A 19855-nucleotide genomic window follows, 5' to 3' on the forward strand; every position below is an offset into this window, starting at 1 on the left:
TTAAATGAAAGCAAAACTGAGCTTGTCTGGTTTGGAGGTCCTGCCTTGAGTGATCTTCCTATTTTAGGAGAACTGTACCCCTATTGTACACCAGTGGTAAAAGATCTTGGGGTAATGTTGGATTCCTCCTTAAAGTTTGAAAAACAGATAAACTCAGTGGTGAAATCTGCTTTCTTTCATTTAAGACTCGTGGCAAAGGTGAAGCCGTTCTTAACTAAAAAAGATTTAGAGGTGTTGATCCATGCTTTTGTGTTTTCAAGACTGGATTATTGTAATTCATTATACACTGGTGTCTCCCAAGCATCTTTACGTCGGCTGCAAGCGGTACAAAATGCTGCAGCCAGACTTTTGACAGGGACCCGTAAATATGATCATATCTCTCCTGTTTTGGCCTCCCTGGGCTGGTTGACCATTCGAGATAGAGTTGATTTTAAAATGCTAGTCTATGCCTATAAGAGCTTAAATGGACTAGCTCCATCATATCTTTCCGAACTTCTTGAGGTCCATAAGCCCTCTAGATCTTTAAGATCTGCTGAGAAAGGAACAGTGCTGTCTGTACCACGCACAAAATACAAGCAACGGGGTGATCGGGCCTTTGCTGTAGTTGCCCCTAAGCTATGGAATATGCTACCACTTTATATTAGGTCTGCTCCGACTATAGGCTCTTTTAAAAGCCTTTTGAAAATTCACTTATTTCATATGTCCTCTTTAGGTGTAGAGGGATGAGCTCTTGTGCATCTATGTTTTACTATGTGGATTTTAGTGTGATGTTGTTTTATTGTGTTTTTTTGTTTGTTTTGTTTTTAATTGCTGTACAGCACTTTGGTACAACTTATTGTTGTTGGAATAGTGCTTTATAAATAAAGAAAGAAGAAGAAGAAGTTAAAGCGTTGTTTGTTTGCCTGCACATAAAATACTGAGGCAGCATGATATTAAAATGAACCTTTTCCTCCACCTTCAATGCTTGGACCCGTATCATAGTGCAGTTTTCGTAAGGGGTTTTTGAGATAGCTGTTTGAAAAAGAAAGAAAAAAAAATCACTTCTGGAGAAAACAAGATTTTGTGTAATTGGATTTTTGACTCAGTCTTCAGAAAAACTAGCACCATTCTACCCTACACACATATTTCGGTTTCATAAGACTTAAATTCGACGTAATACACGATAAACGACCTAGTTAAACCTGGCTTTAGATCTTAACTTGAGATGTAAGTTTGCATAATGTTGTGGTCTCGTCTAGTTGAAGAGTCTTTAGGATCCTGTGAACTCGACGTGTTTTAAACGCCAGCATGCAGCGCATGCGCAGTAGCGGTACAGTCAGACTTAACTCGACGACAGTCGTCTTTTTTTTTTTGTCAAAGCTTTTAAAATACTGGCATCTTTGTCATTTCTAGATAATACCTACATCATCTTATTATTCATCTTCAGAGTCTCAACATGAGTGGAGATCATGCACATAAACGCCATCAGGTACCACATTTCGAACATGTTATCTATATTAAACTATTCGCGCAGGACATATTTATTTGCAGTGAAATTGTACGTAAACTTTACAAACGAAAAGTTAAGATTGTGCATACATGGAAAATATGTGAATAGCACAACGCCAACTTTATGCGCAAATATCTTCTAATTGCATGTGTTTTTGTTATTGAAATGCGACATGGTATGTTTAAATGCTGTAAACATGTGTGTTTCAGATGGAGTCCGGGTCTGTGGACTACAGTAAGTGTGTGTTTACAGGTGATGAAGCAGCGCTCGTGACAGTCACAGTGAGATGGAGCAGAAATGGCGTCAGAGACTAAGTCCCGTCAGCCGCGCTCTCTGCTGTCTATTGTTCAGAAACAGCGCTGCAAAACAACACTTGACACCTGAAATGCATCACACTGAGATCCCATTCACATAGAGTAGTAGATCGACTATCGGGAAATGACTGTCATCGTGTGGACTTTGAAGGGTAACGGGCTGAATTTGGCTGGTGAAAGTGGGGAAAGGATGCGTGAGGACTTAGTCTCTGCGCCATTTTCTCTTCTCTGACTGAATATGAGCAGCAATAACTCATGTGACAGGCAACTCGCTCACCATTACAACCACAAACATGCCATCAGGGCCGGCCCTGACCAATTTGCTGCCCTAGGCAAGATTTTACCAGGCGCCCCATGCATCACAGCCCATTTCACCCCGTCATTGTGTTCATGATTTAGCATATATATATATATATATATATGTATATATATATATATATATATATATATATATATATATATATATATATACACACACACACACACACACACACACACACACACACACATGTGTGTACATTACAGCCTAAACACAAATACCAAGAGCATTACATAGCATTCAAGTCAAGTCCCCATTATCTTTTATAGCACGATTTACAATAAAGATTTAATGTGAACTTTGCTATTTTGAATAAACCTGTAAATAAATATCATTACTATGCCATAAAATGTACAGGCCAAAAGTTTGGAAACATTACTATTTTTAATGTTTTTGAAAGAAATTTCTTCTGCTCATCAAGCCTGCATTTATTTGATCAAAAATACAGAAAAAAAAATAATATTGTGATATATTATTACAATTTAAAATAATTGGTTTTCAATTTATTATACTTTAAATTATCATTTATTTCTGTGATGCAAAGCTGAATTTTCAGCATCATTACTCCAGTCTTCAGTGTCACATGTGACATCCGGTCTATCACATGATCCTTTAGAAATCATTCTAATATGATGATTCATTATCAAAGTTGGAAACAGTTCTGCTGCTTAATATTTTTTCATAACCTGTGATACTTTTTTAGGATACTTTGATAAATAAATAGTAAAAAAAAAAATGTTTTAAATGTTTTAAAAATAGAAATCTTTTGTAACAACAATATACACTACTGGTCAGTAATTTGGGGTCAGTTGGTTTTTTTTTTTTGGTTGAAATAAATCAATACTTTTATTCAGCAAGGATGTGTTAAATTGATAAAAAGTGATCGTAAAGATGATTTATATAATTAGAAAATATTTTTATTTTATTTTAAATAAATGCAGTTCTTTTTAACATTTTATTCATCAAATATATTAGGCAGCAGAACTGTGTCCAACACTCATAATAAATCAGAATATTAAAATGATTTCTAAAGGATCATGTGATAGACTGGATGTCACATGTGACACTGAAGACTGGAGTAATGATGCTGAAAATTCAGCTTTGCATCACAGAAATAAATGATAATTTAAAGTATAATAAATTGAAAACCAATTATTTTAAATTGTAATAATATATCACAATATTTATAATTTTTTCTGTATTTTTGATCAAATAAATGCAGGCTTGATGAGCAGAAGAAACTTTTTTCAAAAACATTAAAAATAGTAATGTTTCCAAACTTTTGGCCTGTACTGTATCCCCACAACTGCACAACTGTAGAGTAAAACATTAATAAAAAAGTGATAATAAAAAATGCGTCTTAAAACTGACATGATTGTTACAAAACCACACAGTCTGGGGACTCTGGAGAACTCAGAACAACTGCTAACATTAAGTTTAAGGTAAAAATAACTGCCATGAAATTACAGTATCTTACTCCTATGCCATAAATTGTTCATTCACTACATCACTTTACCTCTGTCTTTATCCCCTTTTATCCTCTTCTCTTCTTTTTGGCACTGTATCTATCGCAGACTATGCTCATTTATAATGTTTCATGTAAATTCGGCCTTCCGTCACAATCAGGAAACTTTCACTGCGTCTAGAACTGGCGCGAGCTGCCAGGCCCGTTTCTACGAGCTGTGTGTTAACAAAAGCAGTGCTGTCTACATTGGATGCGGAGTCGCGCACGCTACACAACAAATTACCAACAACTGATCGCGCGCGCTCTGTTTCTGACGCACTTCAAGCACTCGATGGGCGGGGGACGATTGGTGAGCCGGACTTTTTTTTTTTTTTTTTTTGGTAGTATTTCGAATTAATGGTTTTAAAATAGTATTATATATAAATAAAAAAATAAATAAAAAAATAAAAAAATTCACTCGTTCACTCATTCTGGCGCCCCTATGGATGAGTGGCGCCCCTAGCATTTGCCTATACCGCCTATGCCGCGGGCCGGCCCTGCATGCCATAGTTACCACAGTTGTCACTGTAAAATCGTAATAGGAAAGGTTTTGCTATCTTTTTTTGCCTTGAACAGTCCTGATAACATTATTTTATTGTAGCATTAACTAACTATGGTATTTGGCTTAAACTATGTTTAGTAGTAACATTAACAAAAAGTACTGACATTTTAGCACCTTGGGAGTACCATATTGTCTTGGAAATTTGTAGCATGGTAATACTGGCAGGGGTTCTCAAACTTTTTGTGGCCAGGGACCCCCAGCCTGTATAGGGTAACAATTGTTTTCCAAGGACGACTCATTATAACAGTGATTAAACCCAAAGTTAATGTGGATGGGAGTAATGAACACACTTGTTTTATTGGCTCAAATGGCCCCCATCTGTAGGCATATGGACTTCTTAATAATACAGCAGCACCTTCAAAGTTGTTGACAAAAAAAAAAAAAATTGGTGTGTCAGTCGCATTGTATTATTATATTTAAAATTAATGTAAATTACTAGATAAAACAATATATTTACAAAAACATTATGAACATGTATTTAGTTGCCCTTATGTTTATTTCATAGTAGCCATCAAATAAACAAATTTATTTAAAGCGAAACAGAAAATATCTTTGGCCTCCTCTCTCCTCTCTTTGGTTCCATAGTCACATGTATTTGGATACTAACTATTATTTATTTTGCACACAAGACTTCACTTGTGTCCCAAATATCCACGTTAAACATAAATTCATATTTGTTTTGAATAGAAAGTGAACTGCTTTCTGGAGCCCGTCACAAAAGAAACAGAAACTCAGCGTATTGCCTACTTGCCTCACAGACATGACAACTACGGGTATAAAACCTTTAAGTACGCTTTTAAGTTTCTACGTTTTGCTTATTTGACATTAAGTGCATTATATAAGTCACTTTGGAATGTAAGTCACAGCACCTTTCAGATGATAAAATAACGCAACTTATAGTCCGTAAAATATGGTTTAACTAATAACTTCACGACCCCCTGGCTATTGGTCAAGGACCCCCAAGGGACCCCACTTTGAGAACCCCATATATATATATATATATATATGGAAAGAGAGAGAGAGAGAGAGAGTAGATAAAAAAATTGCTTGAGTAGTAGAGAATGTTGCATTCCAGCATTAGTGAAGGTTTGCTCTGACTGCAGTCGTTGTGGCTTCTTCTTATCTCGCTTTACAGTTGTTGTTGAACCTCATGTACACTGATATTACTCCCTAAACACCCCTTCAAACTGCCTAAACCTTACAAACACATAATTGTGAAGGTACAGTGATGCCATCAGATCAGTTTGAGGGCACTCATAAGCCTACATACTCTGCCTATTTTCAACTTTGAAGCAATAAAAAGCACCAATTTTCTTCGATCTGTTTGTCTCTTTGAGTTCGAGTTTGATTTCAAGCCTGCAAAATTAGATAAAATGAAGTGAGGAGTCCTTTAAACACGGAGTCCCTAGTGATATTATAACTTGTGTGTAGGGCAGAGCTGTTGAAAAACAGAGTTACGACACTCCCATAAACTTTCATGGGAATTAAGGAACGTTTGTTTTGGAGAAACCAATAGTTCCAAACAACCAATAGTTCCAAGCAACCAATAGTTCAATACAACCAATAGTTCCAAACAACCAATAGTTCCAAACAACCAATAGTTCCAAACAACCAATAGTTCCAAACAACCAATAGTTCCAAAACCAATAGTTCCAAGCAACCAATAGTTCCAAACAACCAATAGTTCAAAACAACCAATAGTTCAATACAACCAATAGTTCCAAACAACCAATAGTTCCAAACAACCAATAGTTCCAAAACCAATAGTTCCAAGCAACCAATAGTTCCAAACAACCAATAGTTCAAAACAACCAATAGTTCAAAACAACCAATAGTTCAAAACAACCAATAGTTCCAAACAACCAATAGTTCAAAACAACCAATAGTTCCAAGCAACTAATTGTTCCAAATAACCCATAAGTCAAGCATTAAACCCCATTAATTTCAGTGTTTCTCAAGCACACTCACTAAGTTGATGAAATTACTACTACATTTTAACGCATTAGTTGAGCTCTCAGGAATCTAGCCAGTAGTGCTATTTTATGAAGCGCATTGTAGTTAATATCTATCGTTAGATAATAAATAGTTGCAGGTAATTGCAGTTAGAAAATGTGAGCAACATTTCAATAGCTACCATAACCAAATGCTAGTTGTCATATTTGTAACCGTTTTTAGTCTTTCTGCAATCTTTCTCTCCCTGTAGGAGGTCGAATGAGTTTCTATGAAGACTGCCCATTCAAGGAATAACTTATCTAGCACCTCACTGGATATATTATATAATAAAGAGTTTCGTTGAATGCAATTGGTTGCCTTGTTTTGTTTTTTGGGTAGCACTATTTTTAACTTCTTTCTTGGGTTAAACTCAGTATTTGCTTGCATTCATTAATATTCACTTCTTGAGTATCATACAGTAACATTAGGTTGTGAGAAATGAACCTTTTTTAAATGTAACATTAAAAAAAAATCTAATCTACAAAAATCTAGTGTTTGATAATATATAAAATATATATTTAAATGCAAAACCCCCCAAAAAATAAGTAAGCATTTTTGACCGGCAACACTCTTTTGAGAAACTAGACTAAGGGGCCGTTTGCACGACACAGTTTTCAACTAAGAACTTTTTATGTGTTTTGGCCGGTCATTAACATAACAACAGGGTTTTTTGGGGCCTAAAAAACGCAAACTTTTGGAAACAGGATTGAAAGTGCAAGTTTTTGAAAACAATACTGTTATCGTCGAAGTGTAAACTACAAAAATGCAAATTTGAGAATACGTAGATGTCATGCGTTATATATGAATATTATTTTTCCGGCCACCAGAAACCTCTAATTACCCTCTGCACTAATAAAAAAAAACTCTGTTTTAACCCCGTATTTTAACCTACACTAATTGTAATTAGATATATATGTATAAAACATATTTGCAAAAAAAATATTTAGACTAATAAATTAGACTTAAAGTATTCAGTCACTTTTGACCGCCAAGGAGTATGAGTGTGACCCAAGTAAAGAACACCTAAACTCAAGAAATCATATTAAAGTTGTCTCTTTATCTTTATAAACCACATGACCCAGAGATCAAAGCATGTCGCAACTGTTTTTCAATGGCTCTGGTGTAGGATAGCTTCGAAAAATCCCACACTTGAGCTGTGTCATTTTGCTCATATTTGTTAATTATTTATTTGGGAAGTATGCTAATTTTAAAGTAAATTTAAGAGATTAATATGTTGATCTATGCTTATAAACAAACCCTCTTCACAGTCATTGGATTGGCTTCATAATTTAGTGTACTGCCAAAGCATCATATTTTACTTATTTCATAAAAGAAAGCTGGTTAGATGGTCTTTAATGGTTCAGTAGCACAAAAGCAGGTTGCACAGGAGTCGTCGAATGAGAACAGCACAATGCTTTTATACACGACAAGTACATTTATTGTGACATTTTGCTCCTATAAGTGTATTTGAACTCTGTGAGTAATGTGTTTTATGCCAATCACTGTTGTACATTTTTAAAGGTTTAAAACAGGCACATACAATTTAAAAATGAAATTCTAATGGTTTTAAACTAAAACTTAAGTGTATAATAGCTTAATAAGCATAATGCGGACATATTTATAATATTTATAATTATTATTTTACTTTATATCCTAAATCTACAGTATACCGACATAATCTATGATTACCATATTCATACACTATGGTTTTTACATGGTACAACAAGGTACTGTGTGGTTTTCTTCTGTTACTTTTTTGTTAGTAGAATACCATAATAACAGAAATATACTGGTTATTGTTATGATATAGTGTCATGCAGTGTGATATTTTATTTATGCCATTTACATGATACTACATCAAGTAATTGTATATCACATACATTTGAGGAGTCTTGGAATGTATCACAGTCCTTATTTAAATTTTATTTTAAATGAATTTTTTTTTCATTCAGATGTATGACACCTTTAAATCTGGGAAGTCTTATAAAAAACTATTATTTTTGACTCAGATTCACACAAACACAAGGACAAACATAAAGACAGAGAACATAAGAGGGAGCGGGACAACTCAAAGAACGGCAACAGGTGATTTTTTTTTTATTACTCCCTTTATTTTCACATTGGTTTCAAGGCAGAAATAATTCTAACATTGTGTACAACTCATTCCCTGTACTTTCAGGTCTAGCAGATGATTATTATTTTTTATACCATGGTCTGGGTGAATACTCGAGTCTGATTGGCTGCAGGGTGTCCATTAAAAAGTGATAGAGGACACCTAGTAAAGGAGTTCTGGTGAAACTGACTGTTTACCGTTCGAAATTAATAAATAAATGCGCTGGCTACATCAGCTGTGAGTAACCATAGCAACAGGCAGTCAAAGTATCTGTTTACAATTTATTGTATCAAAACAAAACTGAAGGGTTCTTCGAGCTGAGCGGACTATAAATATCTCCGAAACCAAGTTATTGTTTGTAAAAACTTTAGATTTCGATTGTAAAACTAATTAAAATATAAACTAATGTTTTAAAAATGTGTTATTTGGCAAATGACCATGGTATAAGCGGGTTAATGCCCTTCGAGGTGTCCATTGTCAGGTATTAATGGACTTCGGCGGAGCTCCAGGTCCAGGTCCAGTTAATGGACCTCCGCTGCGCGTCGGACGGTTCACGCCTCGCCGTCGTCCATTAATACCTGACAATGGACACCTCGTCGGGCATTAACCCTTACTTATTATTCATTGGAGATTATTTTATCTATTGTCCTAAAGGAGAATCTCATCTTTTTCCATTTGTTTTACAGCGAACACAGAAGCTCTTCAGAGAAGAAGCATCGAGAGAAAGAAAAAGAGCAACTTGAGAAAGAAAAGCGAAAAGAAGAAAAGGTCGATTCAATTGTGCCATACCAAAGAGTTACAAATAATATAATTAATTAAATATGCACCTTGTGTCTCTAAGTATTTGAACATGCTTTATGTGTTTATACAGTACTGTGCAAAAGTCTTAGGTATGTTAATACTCCCCCCCCCGGAGGGGAGGGGGGGGGGGGGTGTATTAACATGCCTAAGACTTTTGCACAGTACTGTACATCTTATTTTGGATGCGTTTTTGTTTTCTTGTGAAGTTCCATAGTTCTGATGGGAAATATCGAGATAAAGAGAATGGCTTTGTAAGGTAAGACAGTGATGTACCGCAATGTTTACATTTCCACATTGTAAAATATAAAAGATGTATAATTTTATATATAAACCAAGATAAACTGCTGAACTTGTAATCGAACCTAAAAAATTTTTTAAAAATAGTACGTCTCTTGTTTCAGCCCACCGTCAATTAAAGTGGAAGAGGATAATGGCTATCATCACTCCATCAAACATGAGAAGTCACTCAAGAGGGAGAGGGATGAAGATGAGTATGTGCAATAAGATCTGTTCCCATGATCCTTAGCATATGGCATGTAAAAACAAAATTATTTCTATTTGTAAAGCAGGTATAAACACAAGCACAAAAAGGTTAAAGTGGAGAATGAGAAGAAAGTGAAAAAACGTAAACAGGAAGATGACAGTGATTATGAGGAGAGGGAGGTAAACATTGCTCTTTGTCTTGAACTATGTACACCTTTTCTCTTTGGCTTTGTACTGTTATTGAAGTCATATCTCACTGACCCAGGAAAGGAAACCAAAGAAGAGGACCAAAGTGGAAAAGAAAGACACCACTGGAGGGAAAAAGAAAGCCAAAAATGAGCCGGAGGAGAAGTGGAAATGGTGAGACAAGAAAATTGGAATTTGAGACAATCTTGAAATGTCGCTCCCTTCATCTTTTATGCAATATCTGTCTTTTTCTTCCTCTGTTACTTAGGTGGGAAGAGGAGAGACACACAGATGGCTCCAAATGGAAGTTTCTGGAACATAAAGGTCCTGTGTTCCCCCCGCCATATGAACCCCTGCCAGGCCATATCAGGTTTTATTATGATGGTGAGTAGCGTTGGCCTTTGACCCCACCAGCTGTCTGCTATCATGTTCTAGTCAAATACTATGCAATACTATCCTAAAATAATTAGAGATTTAATTACAATTTGATACATTTTTTGTAAAAAGTGCCCCAATTATACTATTTTAAAGGTTCCTATTTTTTTAGGTCTCCTACAGTAAGTTTACATGCATCTAAGGTAAAAAAAAACACTTACTAAACATAATATATTATATATATTACTAACACATAATATACAAGGCAGATGCACCTCTTTTCTTACAGTGTCAAAGCGGTTTGATAAAGGATTCAGTCTCTCTAAACCCCTCCTTTCTGAGAGCCTACTTTGTGATTGGTCTACTCTGCTCTGATTGGTCAGATGGATCAGAATGTTGTGATTGGTCTATTTGCTCTGATTGGTCAGATGACCCAGTCTGTTGTGATTGGTCTACTCTGCTCTGATTAGTCAGATGGATCAGTATGTTGTGATTGGTCTACTCTGCTCTGATTGGTCAGATGGATCAGTCTGTTATGATTGGTCTACTCTGCTCTGATTGGTGGGATTACCCAGTCTGTTGTGATTAGTCTACTCTGGTTTTACCGTATCACAGTAAATTATGTCCATCCATTCCTCCCAAACTTCCATCTCCCTGAATTCAACTACCATCGAAAGCCCGAATGTTTCCTCCATGCTGTGTTTCCCAGAGGAGTACGGGGAGTTCCTGGATGTTTTCAGCAAGCAGCTGACCACTAAACTTCCACCTCATCGGCCATGGGACTGTGCGATTGAGCTGGTACATGGAGCCACCATGCCCAAAGGGAAAGTCTATCCTCTGTTGATCCCGGAGCAGAAGGCCATGGATGAATACATCAAAGAAGCCCTGAAACAATCTACCTCCCCTTTTGCTTTGAGCATCTTCATGGCCAAGAAGGATGGAGGCTTCAGGCTGTGCATTGACTACAGGGCTCTCAACGATCAAACAATCAAGTATCGCTGTCCTCTTCCCCTTGTCCCATTAGCCCTGGAAAAACTGGAAAAGAATAGAAGATGCCATATGGACTGACTAACTCACCTTCTGTGTTCCAGGCTTTCATGGATGAGGTGTTCCGAGACATGCTCCAGCAATTCATTCATCCAGCAATTCGTCAATGACATTCTCATCTATTCTCAGAATCTGCTTGAACACCGCAGGCACTTTGTGCAGGTCCTTCAACGACTCAGGGAGTACCACCTTTACCTGAAATTGGAAAAGTGCGAATTCCATCGTCCCTCCATCCAATTCCTCGGTTACATCATTGATGGATCTGGCATTCAGATGTACCAGTGGAAGGTCACCGCCATTAAAGACAGGTCACAACCCACTTCCGTCAAAGCATTTCAATGCTTCTCAGGATTTGCCAATTTCTATCGAAAGTTCATCACCAACTTCAGTCAAATTGCTGCACCATTGACCACACTCCTCCTGAACCAACCCAAGTCTCTGTCCTGGAATTCAGTGGCCACCAATGCTTTCCAACAGCTGAAGAATGCATTTTGTACTGCTCCCATCCTAAAACATCTTGATCCTGACTTCCCCTTTGTCATAGGAGTGGCCGCATCCACCAGCGGAGTCGGAGCAGTACTCTCTCTGCGGCAGGGTGAGTCAGCAGTGCTTCATCCATGTGCCTTCTTTTCAAAGAAACTGAACCTGGCTGAGCAAAATTACGACATTGGGAACCATGAGCTCCTCGAAATCAAACTCGCCCTAGAAGAATGGAGACATTGGCTGGAGGGAGCAAACCACTCGTTTCAGGTGATTGCAGACCCCCGCAATTTAGAATATCTCAAGAATGCTCGCCGTTTTAACCCATGTCAAGCCAGATGGGCCTTATTCCTCACCCGATTCAATTTCAAAGTCACTTATCGTCCTGGACACAAGAACACCAAAGCTGACGCTCTCTCCCATCTTCATTCTCTAAATCTTTCTCATTCTCCCTCCAGCCCTCTTCACTTGTCCTATTCAGTGGGCGATGGACGAACAGATTGCTATAGCCACCAGAGAGGAGCCAGCTCCGCCGGGAGGTCCTGACGGCTGCACGTATGTAACATCAACTCTACGCGTAACCCTCATGAACTCAGTGCACTCGTCTCCAGGATCAGGGCATCCAGGTTACCAGCAAACCCTCTCGCTCCTCCGTGAACGTTATTGGTGGCCCAGTATGACCCAGGACGTACAACATTTGGTCCGAGGCTGTTCCACATGCGCTATTTCAAGACACCTTCCAGAAGGCAAACTTTTACCATTACCCATTCCCAATAGACCCTGGTCTCACCTTGGCATCGACTTCATCACAGACTTACCACCCTCTGACACAAACACCTGCATCCTAGTTGTAGTTGACTGTTTCTCTAAGGCTCTAAGTTTACTTCATGTGTGTAGAAAGCCTTCTTCCATCTGCTCGGGGTGTCGGTAAGCTTGTCTTCAGAATACTACCCTCAGACAAACGGCCAAACAGAACGCAAGATCCAGGAAATCAGATGTTACCTGTGGTCATACTGCCACAACCATTAACACAGCTGGAACCGTTTCCTACCATGGGCCAAGTATGCACAGAACTCCCTTCGTCAGACCACCACCAGGCTTACACCCTTCCAGTGCATACTCGGCTACCAACCGCCCATGTTTCCCTGGTCAGGTGAGCCCTCAGACGTTCCAGCGGTGAACTACTGGTTCTAGGAGAGCGAGAGGATGTGGGACTCAGCTCATATCCACCTTCAGAGGGCAGTACGGAGACACAAGATCCAGGCCGACGCAAGAAGAGCAGCGACACTCATTTACCATCCAGTGCAGAAGATCTGGCTCTCTACCAGGGACATCCGTCTTCCGGCTGCCTTCCCGCAAGCTAAGTATATATACAATATAACTACATTTTGTGCCTATGCAACGTTTATACATCAGGCCCCTGGCCAGACTCCGCGATGGGCTCGGGGACGAAATTGGCCTCTGGCATTTTCTCTGTCTCTCGCTTCATGGCAGACTGGACTTCTGCAAATCAGTCAACAGAACACTTGTATAGTGTGGTGTATAATGAGGATATATTTAAATGTTGAGATAATTATCTTGTGTTTCACAGGAAAGGCCATGAAATTGAGCCCTGGTGCAGAGGAAGTGGCTACGTTTTATGCAAAAATGCTTGACCACGAGTACACAACTAAAGACATATTTAAAAAGAACTTCTTCAAAGATTGGAGGAAGGTAACAAACATTACTTCTCTAATATTATTGCTCTCATACTATTCACAATTGCCAGTTTTAAGGGAATAGTTTTATCAGCCGATGGAAATGTGCAAAAGTTTGAAAATGTCATTATTCTTATAGAAACATTGTCACAGTGTCTTATAGAAACATTGTCCCACAAATGTTTCTTGTAAGGAAATGACATCGGAGGAGAAGTCAAAGATCGCTGAGCTGAAGAAATGTGACTTCACTGAGATGCACAAATACTTTAAAGCACAATCTGAGGCCAGAAAACAGATGTCAAAAGAGGAGAAACAGGTTAGAATGCCACCAACACATACATGCTGCTGAAATACAAACTGGCTATTAAACTGAAAAATTCATCTTATTTTCAAAGAAAACCAAAGAAGAGAATGAACGCATTCTGCAGGAGTATGGATTCTGCGTTATGGATAACCACAGGGAGCGGATCGGCAACTTCCGGATCGAGCCTCCAGGTCTGTTCAGAGGACGCGGGGACCATCCTAAGATGGGCAAACTGAAACGCCGCATCCGACCCGAGGACATCATCATCAACTGCAGCAAGTGAGTCCCTAATCATGCTGTATTATTACTATTTTCATGGTGTAGAATAATAGTAGAATTATTTTTAAAAAACGAATTGAATAACACAAATAGATGAGTCTCTCTTTGCGGAGAGCGGAGACATTGCAACGACAGAAACTAGAGCTGTGCGGTTTTAGTGCATTTCTTTCCTTCACAGCTGTTATGATTCCTGTCTTGTGTGGACTTTTGTCATTTCCTGTCCTGTGCCATGTTTTGTAGTCCTTTGTAGTTTTTCTTGTTTATTAGTCTCCCCAGGTGTTTCTAATTAGCCACTCCCCCTTGTTATCTTGTTTAGCTTGTTTGCCTGTGTATTTAAGCCCTGTGTCTAGTTTCAGTCTTTTGGTTGTTCTGTTCCCGAGTCCTGTTCCCGAGTCCTGTTCCCGAGTCCTGTTCCCGAGTCCTGTTCCCGAGTCCTGTTCCCTAGACCTGTTCCCTAGTCTGAGTTTGTCTTTGTCAAGTTTTGAGTTTGTTTAAATAAAGTGTGCTGCACTGCCTGCTCCGCCCTGGCCTCCTGTCCTGCCGCAGTCTCCAGGCCCTCTTCCGCTCCACGGGCCTGGCCCTCCATCCCACTCCCGGGTCCGCCTTCGCTCCACCACCCTCCTGGACTGTTTCCTGAGGAGCGTCTGGAATCCGCTCCTTAAGTGGGGGGGCTCTGTTATGATTCCTGTTTTGTGTTCCCCTTGTCTTGTGTGGACTTTTGTAATTTCCTGTCCTGTGCCATGTTTTGTAGTCCTTTGTAGTTTTTCCTGTTTATTAGTCTCCCCAGGTGTTTCTAATTAGCCACGCCCCTTTGTTATCTTGTTTAGCTTGTTTGCCTGTGTATTTAAGCCCTGTGTCTAGTTTCAGTCTTTGTGAGTTCTTGATGTTGTATGTTGGTTGTTCTGTTCCCGAGTCCTGTTCCCTAGTCTGAGTTTGTCTTTGTGTGCTGCACGTGGATCCTGCTTCCTCCTATGTTTCAACCGCAACGTTACAACAACGGTGCGCTTTCCTTCCTCCCTAAAAGACCAAACTGAAAGGGATCATGAACTGGATTATTTTTATTATTTTATAATGTTTCCTGAGGTGCACTTATAATGTTAATACGATTTTTACATGAAAAATAGTAAAATTGTACAAATAAAAATGTACAAAGAAATGGCTATTTTTTTATACTGATTTTATCCTCTGATTTGAATGCTATGTTTGAAGGGGTGTGTCTGCGGTGAGACTTCAGTGTAAACGCCCACTGCTGTGATTGGCTGACATCTTTGCATATGAAATAAGTACTACATGTGGAACCCTCTCGAATACCTTTACGACTTTTTTACTATTACAGCTGTCGCGAATAACAAATCGTGAAAAGTATTCCCATCACATGAAAGGTTGCAGTGATGAGCAGTGAGCAGATGACAGCTCTGAGAATGCAGAAATCGCGTTGCAACGATGAGATCACTGCATTCACCTGATCAACAGACTGATCACGTGAATGCAGTGATCTCATCATTGCAACGCGATTTCTGCATTCCCACGAATGCTTTCACCATAAATAACAAAGCAAACACTGTGTTTTGAAACGTACTGGATTTTTATATTTTAACAACCTCTTAACTGTCAAAAGATCAAGGAAAATTTTAATTCTCAGTTCATGACCCCTTTAACGTCCAAATCAGCAATATTGTCTACTGTTGTTAAACTGCAGGATGTGCTTGATAATAATAAGAGTTAAACTGCATTAAGCTGTGAAAGAGATACTGTTCTCCAAGCGGCTTTCTGTGCGTGTGCAACTGTAGTAGACGCTTCAGGCTTGTGCCTAAACAGTTAAATACACTCAGAAATATTTCAAAATGCCCAGCTTGGTGAGTATTCACTTAAACACCTTCGGTTATGTCTTAAGTGAACATAAACAGTTGGGAAATAGTCGCATATGTATGTGTAGTATATTGGATCTGTGCATTCAGTCTTAAAGTGACAGCAGCCTAATAAACCTTCTGCTGTATGTGTCAAACAACAAAAGACAAAGAGAAAATCACTCACTGCTCTTTAGTAGATTTACTAGGATTAATATATATTTATACAGTAAAGACTATGCAGTGTTGGTTAACATTTGATTACTTTCTGTTGGTAAAGACTTATGTTTTTTATCATTATTATTTATTTCACAGGAATGCTATATTTGTTAAGCTCCATGCTGTTCCTAATCACCTCTAAGAGAGGGAATGGAAGATGTTGCAATAAATAAAGAGTTGTCAATTCATGATACTTTCTCATCGCTTACATTTTTAATACTTAAAATACATTGTTGTTAAGAATAGTATTATTTATTTCGGTGATCGGTATCCGTGATCATATCGGCCAATACTGCTGCTTCCAGTGATTGGTGAAAAAATTGCCACCAAACGTGGTCTGCCATTCGTTTTTTCTGCCTTGTTAAAATAAAAGTGAAATAGTATACTTTTCTTTGCATGTTAATTGCAATTGCATGAAAATGTACTAGAGTTTAAACTTATATTAAATACAATTAGTTACATTTTGAGTGTTTTTTGACCCGCTTAATTAGGACTTTAAGTAGATGTCATTTATATGTAATTTCATAATTACGTCTATATAGAGACGCAACGCGTCATAATCTGAAGACCACGCCTACCTGGGGGGAAAACAATCCAACCGTCTCCGTTGACTTTGCATTGCGAGAGGCTTCCTCCTTGTCATTTATGACTTATGACAAAAGACAGAAAAATGCCTAAAAGCTGCTGTGTGACAAGATGTACAGCAAACAAGCTAAAAAAAAACAGAAATAAGTTTTTATAATCTGTCGACCCCAAAAAATGAGCGTTTAAGGACACAAAAGTGGGTATAGGCTGGAACGAATGAGTAAATTGGGATCCTGACATGCAGTAAACATTTTGTCACTGGTAAGTCAAATATCCAAATGTCAGTTTTATATATTATATTTTTTTAAGCTAAACTATACTGTCGCAGATTACGTTCCCAGCTCCAGTGGACGTAGTTCTCAGAGTAATATGACACCTTGCGCTCTGTTTCAATTGCCTGTATCCTCTTTTGTGTCCTTAAATGCTTGTTTTTTGGGGTCGACAGATAAAAACTTATTTCTGGCTTTTTTTTTTGTTTGTTTGCTGTACATCTTGTCACACAGCAGCTTTTAGGCATTTTTCTGTCTTTTGTTATAAGTCATAAATGACAAGGAGGAAGCCTCTCGCAATGCAGGGTCAATGGAGACAGTTGGATTGTCATAATGAATTTGACATTAATACAAAGTGCATATTTTAAAAGCGTACTTAAGTGTGTTAAGAAAACAGTCATACGTGTACTCTCTTTAAGTGCACTTAAGTGGGCTTTTATTTCATTAATATATTTTCTGTGAAAACAGTTTTATAAAAAAACAAAACAAACATACTTTAAGATTTGAAGTACACTATTTCAGTACAATTAGGCACACTTCACAAGGGTTAGCTAAGTGGTTAATGTAACCTAAAGGCTTCTTCTGGTTGGAATTGATGGAGAGTTTCTGAGATGAAAATCACTGATCAAAGCACTTGAGCTCCGGATCCTCCTGGATTATTCTTTCTCTAGTAAATGTAATTCTTGGTAGAGAAGTGTTTGGCAGAGCTTTAAGTACTGGCCCACAGCCCGTATATTTAGCTGGCTATTGTTGTAGTTGCAGAGCGGTCAGTGTGATGTTGTTGTGGCCCTCGTGAAGGAGTTGTTTATCCTGTGAGTGTGTCAGAGGGCCGCTTCCTGTGTGTGTGTGTGTGTGTGTGTGTGTGTGTGTGTTGTGGCCGGCCTGATCCTGTTTTTCTTGAGCAGATGTGTCATGTTCAAACTCTGATAACATCTTTCATACAGATCTCCAACAGAAGGAATGTCATTTCCCAATATAACTTAGTTTTTCATTTCAGAGTTTCCACATTAGATTCCAGATCTTCAAGTAAAACAAGATTTTTTTTCAACAAGCTTTAAAACTTGAAAGTGTTTTAAGGCGAGTGTGACCGTCTCCCATTGTCTGTTGTCCTCAGAGATTCGGTTCACCCCAGACCCCCCCCAGGCACCAGGTGGAAGGAAGTTCGTCATGACAACAAAGTCACATGGCTGGTGTCGTGGACGGAGAACATTCAGGGCTCCATCAAATACATCATGCTCAACCCCAGCTCCAGGATCAAGGTCAGAAACGGCTCTTTACGTCAGACAAGGGTTTGATTTTAAAAACAACACTTGAACGTGTCCTTTCACAACATGTCAAGTCCCACACCAAGATTGAAGTGTCCTCTATCTCTCTGCAACACCTCACGTTTAAAACTGTGGATTGTGGAATATAACAAGAACAGCAGGTGTTTTACAGCATGACAGACTCAAATCTCAGATTCAGTGTTTATCTGAATATTTAGCCTATTGGCCTGGCCAGTATATTGGTCAGTCACCTGTATGTAATGGAGGGTGTGAGCGTGACGTCACCGTCGGCCGGAGTGACTGCAGTTACACACGCTGAGTGGCAAAAAGACTTGAGTGACAGCATTTGTTTTCAGCATGAATGCCGAGAAAAACCCCAAACACATCTAAAACGGGAAAGAGGTTTGCGATTGACTGTACAAACAGATTTGACAAGAAATCTGAGGTATACTAATAATAAAAATGAATGATTGCAATAATTAAAATGCGAATTATTAATAATTTGCTTTATTTATTTCCCCGGTGTCGAGATCAGGCACAGGAAACACGACTCCTGGCTGCAATTCAATATCCATGGATCACTGCATCTTTGATTAGTTGTAAGGAACACTATATCCAGTCCAACCTTTAGTTTAAACTGATAATCGTTTGTTTTACTTGCGTTTTGCCACTCATTCCGGCTGAGAGGGGCGTGTTCCTGCGGGAAAGTGATGTCAGTGCATTCCCTCTATACTAGCGATATCCAGTTTGCAAAGGAATCGTTCATTTAAAGCTCTAGCAGGAGTTATTCTCTATATCAGTGTCACTGTTTCTGAACTCCCTGAAACGCCTCCATTTGTAGTCTTGAGTTTCTTCCGGGAACGAACACGTCACAGTATTCCTCATTTAAATAATTCATACGCAGAATAAAGGGGCGGGGCCTGTTGAGTGAGTTAGTAGTGTGTTGAAACCATAGATATCATATAATAAAGGCTAGATGTCTTACGGCGGAGTCACTTCCGGCATCACCGGCGGCCATCTTACCACAGGGAAGCTGTGAATTAAGGTGAGTGATCAGCACGCACACAAATCCTCTTATCTCGCTGAAATCTTGACGGATTTACAAACGGTTTGGTTTCTTACAAACGTTCTTAACGTGGCTATAATTCTTTCATATGGAAGTCCATTGTTATAATTATTCATATGTATGCAGTGTCATAACTACGAGTCTGACGTTTATAACAAACCAAACCGTTTGAAAATCGGTAGAAAATTGAGCAAGTTATGGTTATTTAAAAGTACATGCACCATGTTATGAGTGAGCGAGCACCCTGTGATAAGATGGCCGCCGTGTGCGGACGTCGACCTCCATTGGCCAGCAGCGCGCACGAGACATCTAGCCTTTATTATATGATATCTATGGTTGAAACTGGCGGTTATGGTAAGGGACGGGACATTTCCCAAACACTGGAAGCGCTTAACCAATCACAACACACTGATCCAGCCGACCAATCAGAGCACACTGTGCTTTTCAGAAGGCGGGGCTTCATAGAGACAGGAACTAAACAGAGCGTTACTGACAGACTGGGAAGATTGTGTTTTGATTTGCCGGTTGTCGTAGGAGAAGCCACCTTACAGGACTGCGCCTCAAAACTTCTGACACTGCCTGAACTTCGTCAGAGGACTTTCGGGCCTAGGCTCAAAGGAATTTTGTGAATCACGTGAACCCGGCTTTAGAATGATTTC

The 19855-nt window shown here is 38.9% G+C and overlaps 1 protein-coding gene across 3 annotated transcripts in view; it reads left to right on the top strand.

Annotated features, from left to right (window-relative positions):
- The first annotated feature begins 1288 nt into the window (after positions 1-1288).
- The window catches only part of top1b (DNA topoisomerase Ib), a 26001-nt gene continuing 7434 nt past the window's right edge, over positions 1289-19855 (top strand). Inside the window, exons 1-13 of one of the 3 annotated variants that reach the window (XM_082145082.1) lie at positions 1289-1468; positions 1699-1741; positions 8190-8265; positions 8980-9061; positions 9301-9350; positions 9496-9585; positions 9661-9757; positions 9843-9937; positions 10032-10147; positions 13257-13378; positions 13556-13678; positions 13758-13945; positions 17980-18124. In XM_082145082.1, coding sequence (XP_082001208.1) covers positions 1436-1468; positions 1699-1741; positions 8190-8265; positions 8980-9061; positions 9301-9350; positions 9496-9585; positions 9661-9757; positions 9843-9937; positions 10032-10147; positions 13257-13378; positions 13556-13678; positions 13758-13945; positions 17980-18124 — 1260 coding nt within the window. In that variant the 5' untranslated portion in view covers positions 1289-1435. The remainder of the gene's footprint in view (positions 1469-1698; positions 1742-8189; positions 8266-8979; positions 9062-9300; positions 9351-9495; positions 9586-9660; positions 9758-9842; positions 9938-10031; positions 10148-13256; positions 13379-13555; positions 13679-13757; positions 13946-17979; positions 18125-19855) is intronic. The other 2 variants (XM_082145083.1, XM_082145084.1) reach the window with 2 other exon arrangements.

The sequence above is a fragment of the Leuciscus leuciscus genome (assembly GCF_965113295.1).
Source record: "Leuciscus leuciscus genome assembly, chromosome: 18".
Lineage (NCBI taxonomy): Eukaryota > Metazoa > Chordata > Actinopteri > Cypriniformes > Leuciscidae > Leuciscus > Leuciscus leuciscus.